We start from the raw sequence: 16611 nt of genomic DNA, 5'->3' as shown, positions 1-16611 counted from the left end.
CCCCCCCCCCCCCCCCCAAAAAAAAAGATAGACAATTTAAGGTTGATACTTAAAACAGAATTTCACCTCCTTGTGTTTGTGCCATAAGATATGGTTTAGCTTTAAAAAACTATTAGATACTAATAGCATTCTTTTACTAATTTATGCCTGAATAATCAGTAAGTGTTTCAAAATACAAGGAAACATTATTGCTCCTCCAATACCTATGTATTATTTGCATGGTAACATGCTGACATGTTAAACCATTATATACATGAAAACATCTTTTTAATTTGGTCATGTGGAGAATTGTATAAGTTGTCGTTGTTATTTTTAAACATAATTTTAGATGTTAAGAACAGCTGAATCACTTCTGCTCCAACTTTATAAAGAATAAAATACTTCCTGGCTGAGAGGAAGGAGGAGGACTTTTCTAGGAAGTTGCACATTGAACTTTTAACTCTAGTGGTTATTAAGTCCCCCTCTACACACTACAGGTATTGCACAGTTAACTGGTTAATTGCACAATTACCTTAAAACCAGCTACATATGCAAAGTAGATATCACATGATAGAAAACTCCAACCAGCTATAAATTTAGGTCTCAAAAATATGTACTAACTTTATAGCTGGTTGCTATCAAGCTTTAATTTTCACATGTAGCAGGGTCTCCCTTGCGGCTGGGAGTCCCATCAACTGACAGGGCTCCAGCTGCAGAGGTATACCTTGCCCAGCATGAAAACCCTGAGGTCGGGGGATCAGAGCTTCTGTGATCTCCAAGGCTGGGGGGGGAAGTGGGGTGAAACCCCCAGTCCACACAGGGCTCTCGGTCCAGCTCCTTACCCACAACAGGGACCAAGAGACCAACTAAGAGACCATCTCCGCAACTGATGGGGCTCCTAGCCCCAGATGCACCTCCTGCAAAGTGCAGCACGGAACAGGAGCCCTGTCAATTGTGGGGTTCTTGGTCCAGGCTGCGTGTTAGGCACAGCCTGGATCAAGAACCTTGTCAATTGTGGGGCTCTTTGCCCTGATTGCATGTGGCTCCAGTGGCTCCTAGCCACGGGGAGCTTGCTTCTTGCCAGCCCAGGGAATGCCCAGGACTGGGTTTCCCCTGCATTGGCAGTAAGGCAAGTTGGATCTAATGCACAATTCCACAATCAGGCCCCCTGCCTTGAATGTGTAGCATGGCAGGAGGTGCAATTGTGTGGATCATACATTAGATCCAATTGCACCTTTACCTGGATGTTTAGGGGGACCTAACACAGCCACTGAAATATGTTCCCATAAACCTAAAAACACATATTAGTTCATGCACTCTGTAGTCCTGCTAATGGAAGTTCATTGTCTATAATATCTTCTGAGGTACTCCAGACAATCCAATTTAAAAGATCCAAGAAACAAGGTTTCACTCTCTCCCCTCAAGAAAGTTTTCCTACTTGTCTCTCTCAATGTTACTGTTAGAAAAATGTTATGATACAGAGACTATGTTTTTCTTGAACATTTTAACATTATTCATTCTAAGTTACTCCTGTTTTACTTAAAATCATCAGAGATGGAGCTCATATCTGATACTCTGACAAAGGAGAGCTTTTAGCAAAAGATACAAGATATTCTATAAAAGTCTACCACAAGAGGACCTCGGCCTTATGTCAGTAGTGCCAGCAATTAGTCAATTATACTGCTATGGAAGGATTACTGTAACATATGCAGAGTATTTGTACCATGTTTTAACAATGTTCATTTTAGTGGTTCTTTAAAGCCTGAAGTAAAAGGCTTTCTGGTCTATCCATTCCTACAACTGTGCGTATAAATTGATAAATATTATTAGAATGTATTGACATTTCTGAATTTTCAAAATTTTGGTTTGTTTAAAATGGTTTTAAAAATTTGGGAAAAAATTAACCAAAACAGATTACAGGATATGGAATATGCTAAACCCTGCCCTGAGGAGGGGTAAAGGCAACTTTTGCAAACAGTGTGTTTAGTGAGGAAAATACCTATTCAGGAGGCAGACAAGGTTCCTTGGGTGAATATGATATCTTTTATTAGACCAACCCAAATGGTTGGAGAATAGTTATTAAGCAAGCTTTCGGGTTCAAAAACCCTTCGTCAGGCTAAGGAAGCTGCAGCAGTTGGTGTGTGCTCTTCCTCCTATGCCTATTCAGGAGACATTTGCATGAGTCTTTGGAAAGATATATTTCCATATTTTTTTATTGCATTTCATTTTACAATAGAATCTCCTTAAATCCAATATGGAAAAATGTGAATGTTTAATGACTTAGTTAACAGAAGTTGACAGCAAGGGCTAAACATATTCTTGGAGTAATTCTATTGTAGGTAAAGTGGTTACATTGGATATGATTTTGATTTTAAAGTATTCAAACAAGATACATTTTGTTTGTGTGCGTTACCAGTCAGGAATTTCCTAAAACCATATTCTAAAATTGGCCAAAATATTAAATTAAATTATTCTTAGTCTTAATGCAAGCAAAACTCCACCCAACTGTTATGAATATTTTGAATGGATAAACAGCAGTATGGATTTAGCCCTATGCCTTGTTCCCAAATTATTACTACCTAATTAAGGAAGGAAGAAATAAGGCTAATGAGGGGCCATTTTAACTTCATTTCCAGTTGGTCACCAAAGCAAACATGAAAAGCAATTCATTAGCTGTACTCACAATATATCCAACTAGGAGGACTGAAGAAGTTGAAATAAGAACCTGAAATGGTCTCCTCCTTCCACTCAAAGGAAGCTCACCTTTTCCACTAGCTCATAGTCCATTTTGAAAGCCCAGAGCTGGAGTCTGGCGGAGAGTTCACTGATAGAAGAAAGCGTGAGAAGAAACTGTTCTGCACTGCCCAGGGGAATGTCTGGGTTTGCCATCTGTGCCTCCTGGATTTTCTGCTTCTCCTCCTCTGTAGGAATCATGGTTAGAATTTTCTAGGACCAAAGCCAAAGGACAAGAACTCTGAGTCAAGAGCACAAGAACTGAGATTTCAAAACATTTTGTTTTAATTCTGAAGGAGGAAGGGTAGGGAGAACTAGCATTTCCAGAATCTGGAATGGGCTTCCAAGGGAGGTGGTGCTTTCCCCTACCTTGGGGGTCTTCAAGAGGAGACTGGACAAGCAGCTGGCTGGGGTTGTCTGACCCCAGCGCTCTTTCCTGCCCATGGCAGGGCGTTGCACTTGATGACTTACAGAGGTCCCTTCTGACCCTAACATTTATGAATCTATTACACAATATATATTGGAAACAGACAGTATTTTTCAGTTAATTAAGTAACACACTTGGTACTTGCTTTATTTACACTGGCTTTACACTGGGGTAACTCTGCTAAAATAAATAGAGGCACTCAAAACAAGTGAGAATAAAGCTGTGAACAGAATCGATCATATTCAGGTATGAACTGCTGTACAGGAAGTAAACTATAATGAGGAAACCTTGAACACATGCCATTTGTTTAAAATAAGAATTAAAAATTTTTTTTTTAATCTTGATGAACTGTAGGCAGTTAACTAGTCAGGGGGGATCAGCAGGCATTGGGGGAGTCCCTGTTCCCCCGAGCACTACCAGGAGTGATTAGAAATAACGGTCACAAGCTGGCAGAGGGTAGATTCAGACTAGACATCAGGAAGTGCTACTTCACTGTCAGGGCGGCTAGGATCTGGAACCAACTTCCAAGCGAAGTGGTGCTGGCTCCTACCCTGGGGGTCTTTAAGAGGCGGCTAAATGACCCTTGCCGGGGTCATTTGACCCCAGTACGCTTTCCTGCCATGGCAGGGGGTCGGACTTGAAGATCTGCTCAGGTCCCTTCCGACCCTACCAACTATGAAACCACGGAAAAAGCTATCGAAATATTACTTCTTAATAAGTCTTTAACATAGTAAATGTTAAACCTAAAAAAGAAAAGCAAAATGCATCAAATAATTCAGGACCTATGTTCTATTGAAACTGAATAGCAGGTTTTCAACAAGACTTGTTTATTTATTGGAAAGAATGTTATGTTTTTCCATGATGGCCAAATCGGCTTCATAGGGATACAAAAGAACCACAAGGTCTCCCATACTAGGTCACACAATTGATCGATCCAATCAAAAATCTTGTTCTAGCAGTGGTCAATAACTGATGTGATGAACCAAAGGAAGACCTCTCTGCCTTGTCCCATCTATATGCACCTAGCTTACTGCTGACGAGCATGAGAAGAGAGGGGTTCCCTTCTTATGCCATTATGTGAAGGACCAGGTTTAATTCAGCAAATATCATCTTGCACTACCAGCATGTATTTAAATCCAGCCACAGTATAGTATCTAATGATTAGATAAGGAAAGAGTAAACTTTATTTTCAAGGGACTCCCCTCCTCCCTGAGTTTTATGTAAGCACAAGAGGCCGACAGCTGACAAAAGCATTTAGTCCAAGGCCTCTATGCCACCAAGACAATTAATGTAGCATGTGAAAAAGCTAGGCCAACCCAATTTGCTATGCAAGCTGTCAAGGATCATGACTCCTGAACAAATTCATTTTTATCCTGTGATTTCTTTGTGCCTTCATGAGAAAGCCATAGTGTTCTTATTTTTATTTTTCACTTGATGACTTATTTAAACCATTTATTCAGGGCTGAAGAATGATGAGTCTACCATTGGCCATTTTATTATTATTATTATTATTATTTATTTATTTATTTTTTACACATGTTGACAATACAAATACAGTTTGACCAGAATGTTACTGGCACTTCGTAACAACTCATAACCACTAGATCATGAGTAGCTTTGAACTTAATCATTATCTCTTAACACTGAGAAAGGCATCATTCAGCAGGCAAAGGGCAAGGAACAACTTATCAACACCTATAAGTTGTCTCCAGGTTCATATAGTCCCTGCTCCTGGAGTGTCACAGTGCAGTGTAAATTGTGTAATTCCATGCCCCTGCCCTCGCCAGACAGCATATTTTCAGAGAAAATCTGTACAGTAGTCTTTTTATGGATAAAAAGATTGTTTTTGGCAATCTGGTTCATATGACATCACAGAGACAAATTATTTTGCTTTTAAAACTGAATCCCCCATCCCCCCAAAAGTTCCTTCTTCTGGACACTGCCAATTGCTGGGATTTATGGGTAGGAGGGGACCACTGAAGCTTGAATTCTCTTTTTCCCCAGGTGGGACAGCTTCAAGAGGAGGGACAGAATGTCCTCCCCACAACAAAAAGGTGAGAGGCTCCATACCAGCTATGAACTGACTGCCCAGAGGCATTTTCCATCTATTGACTTCTCTGTGAAATCCTATGAAATATGAACTTTCATTTCTACCCAGGAGAACTTTTACAATCTTTTTTCCAGTGTCTGATGAAGGGTGTTTGTGCCTGAAAGCTTGCAATTAAAGATTTTTTTTTGCAAAGATCTTGTTAGTCTAATAAAAGATATCATCTCTACTATGAATCCTGACTGCCTCCCCACAACTAGCACTCACCCTACTGGGTTGGGTAACTCCTGAGAGACGAGCACTGTAGGCTATGATCCCCCTGAGGGTGAACCCAGGTCTGTCCTAGATCAGTGGTCTAGCTGTTAACTTGTATAAAACAGGAGTGATGCCTGTCTCTGTCATTTCTGAATGAAAGAGAGTATGGTCATAGCATTCTATGTGAATTTCAGCGATGCCCTAAGTCTGGGAAGTATACTCTAGGCACACCTCTCAGGAGACCTGGAGGAAGGAATGTCTAGCTTGAGGATCCTGACAACTCCGGCACGAGACAAGAACTGAGCTGCTCAGACCTAAATAGCCAGTACATGTTCTGAGCACTCTCAAAATCTTTAAGAACTTTTGGCACCTCAGGAATATTACTAGAGAAAACTTTGATACTTACGGACTTTAGGCATCTATGCTTCTCAGCTGTTTTGTGTATTGCGCTCTTGGACTTGGGTACCTAAATTCCATCTCAATCCCAGTTTAGGCACCGAGGTCTTTTTAAGGCTATGAGCCCAGTCCTTTCATGAAGTTATTAATTTTACAAATGAATATGTATTTTCTGAACTTTCAGCCACTACTTTATAGAACTGAGTTCCAAAAGGTATATTACATGCAACAGTTTTAAAACAAAATGAATATGAAATCCAGAACTGTATATTAACCTAGAGCCACATGAATTAATTTTATTTTATTTGGACTCTCAGAACCCCATCCAGTTTCCAAAGAGAAGGGACTGTATCCAAAGTACCTTATAATAATATCAATAAATCAATAACTGCCAACTGTTGCTTTGCTTCTTCAACTTTCTGTTGAATTACCTGAACATATAATTGTTGTTAAGAGAAACTACAGAAAAAATATGGTTTTCTTTGTATGTTTAAAAAAAATAATATCTAAAATGTATTATGGCAGTGACTACACTGAAAACAAACACATAGCCAAGGAAACACTGCTTAGGTAAATTTTCTTCTCAGAGTCTGTCTAGATTGTGAAAAGTGGGGTTATTTTAGATCAATATTTGAAACACCCTTTCACACCTAACTTAGACATAGCTTGATGTGTTTATATTTATGTCAGCTGGTCATGTTACAATCTATCACTGTCAATGCATCCTGTTTATTGGTGGAATATAAATTTAAAGGTAGGCTCCAAAGTTGCCATACTAATGCCACAGTGAAGATAAGCCCTTAAAAGGAGAACACAAAACTCATAACCCAGAGGCAAGAGGCCAAAGCTCTCTTTTGAGACCTATATACTTCCCTATCCTCACCTTTTCTGGTAGCTAGAGGGGACTCTGGCAAAACTTAAACACAACCCAGGCAGTCTGTCTAAGCTGTAGCAGCTTCCACAGGCCCCTCTCTGGACTCCACACTATTGCACGTTGTATTTTTTTTCTAAGATATCCCCCATACCCAATACTCCTTTTACTTCAGGCCTATGGCAGTCTACCATGGACAAATGGAGAAATGGAATGATCTGCCTTCCATTATAGCCTTGAAAATTAATACAATAGAAAGTAAATTCTTTTTATTATAAGCACAGCATGAAGCAATGTTGATAGTTAATATTTTCAATTTTGTTCACATCAAAGGGGCATTTTCAGTTGCTTTTAAGGGTTTCAGTCTTCTACTTTTCTTGACAGAATTTGGCAATTTGTTCATCATCTGGGAGCAGTTTTATTTTTTTCACTTTGATTGAGCCAACGCAATATAGCTTTTTACAAGAACAAAGTTAGAAGAATGAGATACATATTACCCATTTAAAAGCTTTTTTGTGAACAGCTCAGCACAGTAAGTGTGAATGGCAGATAACTACAGTCTGACTAGAAGCGAGACTGACAATTACATATGGGCTCAGTAACCTATAATTTGTTAAAGATATACAGGTATTAAAAATGCACTTTGCACCTGACTGGATTTTGCAATATCTTAAAAGCTAACTAGCCATCTTCCAGGCTTCTAATGATCTGGCAAGTTTGTAGACAATGCAGTGGTTTATCAAGGTTAGAAGCACAGGGGTGCTTTCTGTCTCTCAGCACAGGAGGGTGGACCAGAGACATGTCAGCCATCTGGTATATTGCCCTTGGGGCTAATGGGACTCCAGGAGCCCACAAGATACCCTGGCCTACTAGGCACTTAGTACCAGGAAAGAAGTTTTACTCTTTTAAATGGGCAGAGCATACCCTGAGCTTTGGTGTTCTGTTATAGCCCAGGGGCTCATGTTTTCATTTGCTGTTTTATAACACCGGGGGTTTGGGTGAGGCTATTTGGGGAAGGAGGAGACCTCATTGGGGACCCCAGGCACCAGTGAGGTGCAGAGACAGGCTGGCGGGGACCCCAGGCACCAGTTAGGTGCAGAGACAGGCTGGCGGGGACCCCAGGCACCAGTACCATCGGCGAGGCTTGGGGCATGGTAAAGGGGTGGTTTGGAGCCACGCATATAGCCCAGAAGGCTGAGAGGGTCTTGGGAGATATCCATCATGAAGCAGGATGTCAAGGGGTCTATGAACCCCAGGGTCCAGTAGGATCCAGCAAGACCGTGTCCAAACATAAAAGATCAAAGGGCAGCCTCCCAATATTAATAGTACCAGCAAGACATGGTGGGCGAGACAGTGGGTGCCTGTTAAGAAAGGATGGCACGGTTAAGGGGCCCTAGGGGCATCACGGCCATCCCTAGGGATGCCCACCCTGTTACATAGTCAACAGAAGACTCATGTTCTTAATTTAAGGATGTACCTAATGCCTATACTTTTGCTGAAGTGAGGACAAAGAACTCAACTCAGCATCTTGCAGAAGTAACCAAGAATGAGGAAGAAAATTAGTGGAAAAGAACAGTATATAATAAAAGGCTGTGTCATGATGCCCACAAATGATAGAAGCCTTGAGCTTGTGAAGGCAACAATCTGTCATTTCCCGATTGCACTTTACTTCGAAATCTTCCCTATTATAACTAACACGGACACACACACACACAAAATATTAAAATATATATATTTAAAAATAAGATTATGGGTTGCTGGCATAATTCGGGGAGTGCAAAGGACATCCACATTTGAATGAGATGGTACAAGCTGGTTGGCAGAGGACCAGGGTAGCCCCAGTTGTAGGTGGGACTGGAAAAGCACTTTTGTCCAGAGGAACTGAATTTCAGTCCACAAAAGAAACTAGCAATTAAAAATAGAAGGGGTATACCCAATTTTTAATAGCTTTATTATGCATTCTGATAATAGGCACTTTAAGCTCTTCTTTGCATATGCAAATTGTGATAGAAACACCATACTACCTGAAAACTTTCCAAGTCAGTGCACTTCAGGGTAAACTCAGCAAAAGCTGGCTAGCTTTTAAAACATTGCAAAAAATATTACTGTCATGTGCAAAGCAAATTTTTAGGCTCTGGAGTCACAGTCTACAAAATTGCTTTCCTAGAGATCTGATTCTTCATCTGCAGGATATGAGTAATATACTGATAGAATAGAAATAAGGTATCATTGGGAAGTACTTGAATTCCACTGGGAAAGAAGCAGACTCTGCCTTTTGGTTAAAATGTAATACTACATTTTCATTTGTTACTGCACTGAACTGACTGTAACTTACTTTTTGTATTGCCTTTTCTTTATGTTTTCCTTCTATTTTGAATATGGGGAGGAGGAGCATAGGGAAAAAATCAAGATACGTTAAAACTGAAATTTTGAACTAAACATGACCTGTAAATGATCTATTCTGTTAAATATGGAGTTCTGGACTTACACAAGTTCTGGGAGCATGCAGACTGTTCTGCCTGCATTACATGCCTATTCAAAACATTAAAAAAATTTAAGAAAACCAGAGTAACAGCCATTTTGCTTTAGATTGCATAGAGAAAAATGTTTTGATAGAAGTATGAGAAACTGAGTCCATCTTGGATCTCAATAAGAAAAGTCAAACATGTAATGGTAAAAATTACATCATCTGCCATCTTTAGAATCATTGCTTTACTTCAGACAACAGTAGCACAGAGGTGCTATTTTGAGGACAACTTGGCACTGTATTTGTTTTCCATTTGATATACTGTCTAGAACAATTCCAATTGCTGACCACACATGAACTTTATTAAACCTTGGAACTTTCATCAGCTCCAAGAACTAAAAATTTGCTCAGGCTTGATAACTGGTCAATAGTCATTTACCAGTTTTTGGAGTTTTGTTTTTTTTAATACAAGTGCCTAATGAGCTGAATCGATAATTAGAATCTTGAATGATTTCAATGAAAGAAATGTGCAAATAAACTTTGAGGAAATACAAAGAGATGGAGTGATGATGATGTATCGTAATCTGAATAGGAATTTAGGTCAGCATTCTCAAACTTGGATACTTAAAATTTAGTCACTGAAATCCATATTTTGCTGAGTGCTTAAAGCTTTCTTTGGGTACCATTGAGAGTTAGATGTACCCTGCACATCTAAAAGTCCTTCGGACCTGCTTTAAAAATGTTTATGTCCTAAGTATTCAAGGTCTACAGGTAAGAATTGGCAGCTGTATAAAACTAATGTCAAGCCTTAACAATCAAAGTAAAGCACATTTTTTCCATCACAAGAGGAACCAGGCATGCATTATACATTATACCCAGGCACAAAGTTATTAGATTATTCTTTCTTACCTCTATTCCTTCCTTATTTAAGGCATATTCATCAAAGTTCAAAATAGCAGTCTTAATCGTCCGTGGAGGGGGTAATACTGTCAAGCCAATATTGATAGCATTGCTTCGCTTTGAGTCCAACACAATAATTTCTTGTCGCTTTCCATCTGCAGCAGTTTTCTTGGTAAACAAAGAGAAAATGAAACAAAAAAATGATTCTCCCAGTAATTTTCTTATACAATATTGCATAAATTCACATGATTTACACTGATACAATTATGCAATAAAATACAATGGAAATAAAATAACTCTTATGTGTCTGAAACTGCCAAACACGGGCTAAATCCTAAGGTAACTCACACCCACAAATCTACACTGATGTCAACAGGCATTGTCAAAGGTGAAACCAGAAGGAGAGATCAATCTTATTTTGATTTATGTATTTTTTGCTATGGGAATACAGGTCATTTGGGACCGAGTCACAATGTTTAAAAAAATGTAAAGTTATCAGTACAAAGTGACACTTTGCTCTGTCTGATAAAAATTAAATGGTGCCAGGAATTGCTGGAGTTCACAGAAACTGCTTGCAGAAGTGTTGCCTGGTGTTCAGAGTAGGGACCTGTGATCTATTCCAAGCCGATGACAGATGACTGGCAGACCCTGGCTTTACCATGGAATAGATCTAGCTCATTTGGGAGATGGAAACAGTAATGTCTACCTACCGTGCAGGGTTTCTATGGCTTGATTCAGGGGGGCTCTTGTATTAGAAAACAGATGTGATGCCCCCCCTTGGCACTAGTAACAGAACTCTCAGAGGAAGCTTTCTATTAGGGGTGTGCGAAGCAGATAGTATTTGATTCAGATTCAGCCTGATTTGGGGGACAGTGATTCGATTCGATCAGCAATCGGCCATGGAGGGACCTTGTGTGACCCCCCCCCCCCCCGACCTAGGAAGCACCAGTTACCAAGCCGGGTGGCGGAGGGGGCCCCCTGCACATTCCACGGCAAACCTGGAAGTGGACCCAAAGTACTTCTGATCTACTTCTGGGTCCATTACTGAGCATGCGGGGATCCCCCCACACTCCCATGGGATGCTCCATCCGCCCTACCATCTCAGCATTTATGAGGCATGCCTGGTACCTTGAGGTATGTAGAAAAAGTATATAAAGCTGTGTCTATGGCCAAATTATCAAATCTCTCTGAATTGATTCAGAGGCTTCCGATTCGATTCAGAGAGATTAACGGGTCTCCTGATTCGATATGGATTTGGAGATTCGACCATTGAATCAGGCCAAATCTCGTCTGAATTGAATCAGCAACTGAAGCTTTGCACAGCCCTACTTTCCATACCTCTTTTATGAATGTGCAGCCCATAGTCACTACCTGCCCTGCTGGTCCTCTGGCTGGTGAGGCAAGAACCTCCTTCCCATGTTTGTGGTCATGGTAGTTTCACTGATCCCTGCAAGGGTGTGAATCTACTTCCTCCGTTCTCTTACCTCTTGGGAACTCCCATGTGGAATCAGGCATAAGATGGTCATTCTTACTTGCCAAGGATTTTGAGATTATCACACAAAATAACAATATATGAACAAACAAACAGTAAGCACATGCAAAATATTAGCAAGGATCAATATTATAGATTTCACTTAAGGGTTCAACGCAAAGAAAAGTTCTCTCCATCCAGCACTGAACATGTGCAAAGTCCATTTAGCAAGCTGATTTGCAAAGCATTTTGAGGGCTTCATAAAAAGTTAAGTTTGGCCTTCAATTGAGGGATTGAGCTCTTTAATTTATTTATTTTTATTGCATATCTTTAGAAGGTGTCTTTATGGCCAGCCTGAGTTGGGAAATTAATACAGTTTATCTAAAGTGGAGTCTATTCCTCAGTCTTTTTTATAGTGTGTGGGTGTTTCATTTTGTCCTCTCTCCTTTGATAACATATAGTGAAGGCCTAAGAAGCAGTTCTTCAGGTCCAGATTTGGCTTGAATTTAGGTTAAAAGTTAACACTAAGGGCCTTGTTACATGGTAATTTTGGGCAGGTTCTGGAGCTCTTAACACCTGGATTATCCCCACAATAACACCTGAAACTAGTGTTAAGCATTTTTTATATGGATCAATGGTATGCCACTCCTGGGCAGGATTATCTCTGACTCCTGTTACCCAACTTGTAGCTACCCTGTAACCACTCTAGACTGCACCTTAGTATAAATGCCCACCTGCACCCCCTCCCCCACTGGCCGGGATCAGCCCCCCCCGAACCACAGATCCCGGTTCACTGCCCCCAACCCCTTCCTGCTTATTTGTGGCTGTCTGTGTTGTCTGTCCTAGGGAACAGGCAGGGAAAGGTTAATCTGCCTGCCCCACCATCACTACTGCTGCTCTTAGGGCAGGCTCAGCCTGGTGAAGAGCAGCAAACCAGCAGCAGCAGCAGTGCCTAGGTAGGTGAGAACCCTGCCTCCTCCCCAGGATAAATAGCATGGGCAGCCACAAGTAAGCGGGGGAGGGGGGAGGGGAGCAAACTGGGGGAGCCAGCGGCAGGGAGGAAGCCTGAAATGGGAGGGTAGGTGGAATTTGTACCTTTCAGTCCTCCAGGCCCCTCCTGGCCTGAAGTGCGACTGCCCCAAACTCGAGCTAGCACTAGCACCCATAAACATCTGTGTAGCTCATAGTGCAAGGTGTAACAAGGACCTAATTTAACAAAGCACTTAGGCCTATGCTTGTTCTTAACCATGTGTTTTAAGTCTAGTGCAGACACTTAGGGTGGGACTATAGCCTCCCTCCTTTCCCTATTACCTGCCTTATGTTTAGCAGCACAGGCAGGGGAGCAGTAGCCTTAGCTGGGCTGTATTTTCTGCAAGTGGACAGAATCTGAGAAGAGACTTCTAGCTTCACTCACCAATACTGACAGCCATGATGAATGGGGAGTAACCTGGTGTTGGTGCATTACTTCCCTTGTGGGTCAAGGAAGGGTAGGCAGGGAAATTCTTAGTGTCTGAGTCTCAACCTGTTTCCAGGCTTACAGCTAAACAATGGAATTATGCTCTGCTACTTATTTGGGGAGTGTGTGAAAGCCAAGACTGGGCCATAAATTGTCTAAAGCCTGACCTATACACAGATGCTGTACTAGCATAACTGTATTGGATAAATGTGAGTTTTATTTCCTTTACTGGAATTGTTATAGTATGACAACCTCTGGGGTTGATGCAGTTTTATCAATATATATGTGCCTTTTCCTGGGATAGCATACTCCTCTTCCTCTACAGGAATAGCTCTACTGGTATAAGCAATGTTATAGCAATTTAAGCAGGCCTGCAATGAGGGAGATCATAACACCTGAAAATGTGTTTTAGATGAGACAGATTGCTTAGATGGGCAGTTCAGAGGTGTTCTATGGGTCAAATGTGTACAAGCTCTTCAAAACTACAATATATTTTTTTTAACCACTTAGACAGAACATGTATTTAAGTGACTGAAAGTGAACTTCTCTCTCTCAGTTTTATACCATTTTTTTTGTGGGATTTACTTTCTTCTTGACATCTGTAAAAGCACCTGAACCATGCTGGATCTTTCCCTCAGCAACACAACAGGGTATTTTCTTTATTTAGGATTTGATTTACGGATACTGTAATATATTCTTTCCTCTAAACCAGTTAGTTGCAGAGCTATTAGTCAATTTTCTAGGACCACAGTTAGTGGTCAAGACCACATAAAAAATCAAAGACCACTTCCACTTCCTCTTGGGTCTCAACCACACTTAGCTACTTTTGAACTTATACTTCACTGTACAAAATTACACAGCCTCAAAACCTTCTACAAGAGGGCTAAAGGCTGGAAGAAATCGAGTTAAATTTAGGCTTTCCACAAACAATCTGCATATGCATTTTAGTCACTGAGTCTGACAATGCAGATGTATTCGCTGGAGTGAGAAGGAAAGGTAGTGACTGGGATCATTTCAATTGTAGTAATTCTCCTTATTTTCAATAAAATTGTGAAAGACAGATAAAATCTACATGGATTTTATATCTCTGTGGGCACATCTACACGCAGCCATATGGTGCAATTGTTACTGTGCCATCATTTAGTACTTCCTTTTGGAAGTACTAAAAGATTGTGCAGTAACAGCCTGGACTGCACCATGCTGGCAGTGCACGCTTATTTTTGGCCACTACATTGCTGTAGCAACACGCTATAGTGAGGGAGTGTGCTACAGCGACATAGCAGTGGCATCATGGTTTTTGCCAACGGACACTACAGTGCGGTAGCATCTTGTACCCTGCTACATACACAAGTACTTTAAACAACTATCTAACATCTGAAAGAGGAATAGGTTTTAGATTGGTTTGGGAAAGCAGATTAAATGGGGATCTCTCAAATGAACAGAACTATGAACTGAAGACAAACAAATTGACTACATTTGAGCATCATCATCCTTTCCCATCCAATTGTTAGAAGCTCGGGAAAGTACAAATCAATCTGTCTGTGCCTGAGTGTATTGTCTATCCCCAAATGCTTTTCCTATAGAAAATAGTTGCTGAACAGACGCACACACACTACAGTAATAATGACAAAGAGTCCCCACAGAAGATAACCTGTTCTTTGTAGAGTACAGAGACAACAGGTCAAACTTGGAAGCCTAGACAAAGTTGGGATGTGGGGAGGGCGGGGGGGAGAGGTTTAATTTTTTTGTTTGCTTTTCTTATTCTGAGTATTACAGGAGGAATGAAATTTAAGGCAATTTCTCCCATGCCCAGGTAAGTCAGTATTTTCATACAAGTGCAAAAAAAGACACTTTCTTCCCAAACTCTGCCCTTTCCAGAAGAGCCATATGGAGGAAGTTATAGTGTAGTGAGCAAATTAGAGTTAGAGAACACAATTATGGCTAGTCGTCTCTTTCCATCTCAGTTAACAAGGATCAACCATGGTATTTTAAAAGGAATGTAAGGGAATTAGGCACCGAACTTCCATTGAATCTGACTGGGATTTGTGTATCCTTCTTATTTCTTCAGTTAACCTCAGTTAACATGTACAACTCCCTTTAGTATTCACTGAAGTCATGCAGGTACGAGGGATGGTTGTAAATGGACAGGAAAATATGTCCCTTAATCTTCTTTCTTACCAGTTACTCAGCCTCCAAGAACAGTAAATTCAGTTGTGTCCTGGAGGAGACAAGCCAGTGAAAACCTAATTTATAATTTATGCACAGCAGTTAGCAGAGAGCTGCTGGGCTGCATGATAACATAACACAGCAGAAGTGATCTTTTTTCATCTCTCCCCTCAGGAAAATAAATATTTAAAAACAACTTACTAAAATACCTGCATTGCTTGGCAGTGTAATAAGGGAAGAAATTTCTAATCTGGCTCAAAGAGGAAATGTGATCTCTTTCTTCATGCTTGCGAACAAGCTGTCATTGCTCTCTAGTCCAGCAAGTAAATTTTCTATAACAGAGGATGTTCTGATACCAAGCATTAGAACTACAGGTTTCTAGTCAGAAATCACAAGCATCTCCAGGAATTACATGAATTATACAAAGTCTTATTTTAATTATATTTTGTTGCACTCTGTTGTGTTTAATGAAAAACTTATTGTAAGCTAGCATTAGGAAGCTGTTTATAGCTCTGGGTTGTGGAAATCACAGTTAAGGATTAGAAACAGGAGTAAAATTGCTTGCAGCTGTATCAAGGAACATAGAACTCAAGATGGAGCCAAAAACCCCACACCCCAAACAATTTTCTGATCTTAATTTTAGTTTTTTCTCTCATCTTTGTGCACTATACCTCTCACATGCACCTGCTTTGAAATCTAGATGGTAGAACTTTTTTAGGGTGCATCCACACATGCATGCACGTGTGCTTGCAGCAGCTCAAAAAGGAGCAGCACAAATTTGAGCCAGGGACTTTTGACTCAGCACACGTGCCTGGACAAGCATGTTGGTGTGGGGCAAGTTGTGCCACTTGGGGCAAAATAACTCTGTCCAGCTCCACCTGGATCTGCAGCCAAGGGGAGCTAGAGACTGTCGCCAGCACACGTCTACCCTATGCTGGCCCAGCGGTATAAAAAGTTGCCCTGGCAAGCAGCTCAGGGCTACTTGCTCTCAGGAGCTTCTGGGACCCGGGCAATTGGTATCTGAGGACACTACCTCTTGTGCCAGCTGGACTGCTGAAGCAGCCCTGAGAGTTCCCTGTACCTTCCACCCACCGACAGCATGTAGCCCCAAGGCTGTGCACCTGCCAGACCCAGATGGGGACTGCACAGTCAGTAGAGGCATCTACACCTCTGGGCCAGCTGCCAGTGGGTTGTGGCTGCACAGCTGTCTTATGTGCGGCAGTACTGCCATGTGTGCCACTGCCCTGCCATCTGGGCAACTATCACTCAGAAAATGTTCTCAGAGTAGTGGCCTGCTTTAAACTGTCAAAGCATGTTCTCCTGGCCGCAAGTAGCCAGGAGGTCAGCCACTTTCAGCTGGGTCCTGTCACAACCCAGTGATTTTGGTGCCTCGGCACGATGGAATTTTCCCGCCACATGAGAGCCTCTTGCACAGCAAAGGGT

General features: G+C 41.2%; 1 protein-coding gene across 15 annotated transcripts in view; it reads right to left on the bottom strand.

The window, feature by feature from the left end:
• FHOD3 (formin homology 2 domain containing 3) overlaps positions 1 to 16611 on the bottom strand; it is a 681582-nt gene that overhangs the window by 77611 nt on the left and 587360 nt on the right. For all 15 annotated transcript variants that reach the window (XM_025210988.1, XM_025210991.1, XM_025210999.1 and 12 more), the window contains 2 exons: positions 10085 to 10243; positions 2743 to 2925 (listed from right to left, as the gene is read on the bottom strand). In XM_025210988.1, coding sequence (XP_025066773.1) covers positions 2743 to 2925; positions 10085 to 10243 — 342 coding nt within the window. The remainder of the gene's footprint in view (positions 1 to 2742; positions 2926 to 10084; positions 10244 to 16611) is intronic.

Source organism: Alligator sinensis, unplaced genomic scaffold (assembly GCF_000455745.1).
Source record: "Alligator sinensis unplaced genomic scaffold, ASM45574v1 scaffold285_2, whole genome shotgun sequence".
In the NCBI taxonomy this organism is placed as follows: Eukaryota; Metazoa; Chordata; order Crocodylia; family Alligatoridae; genus Alligator; species Alligator sinensis.
Note: the sequence above shows the minus strand (reverse complement) of the source record. Positions and strands in the feature narration are given on the sequence as shown.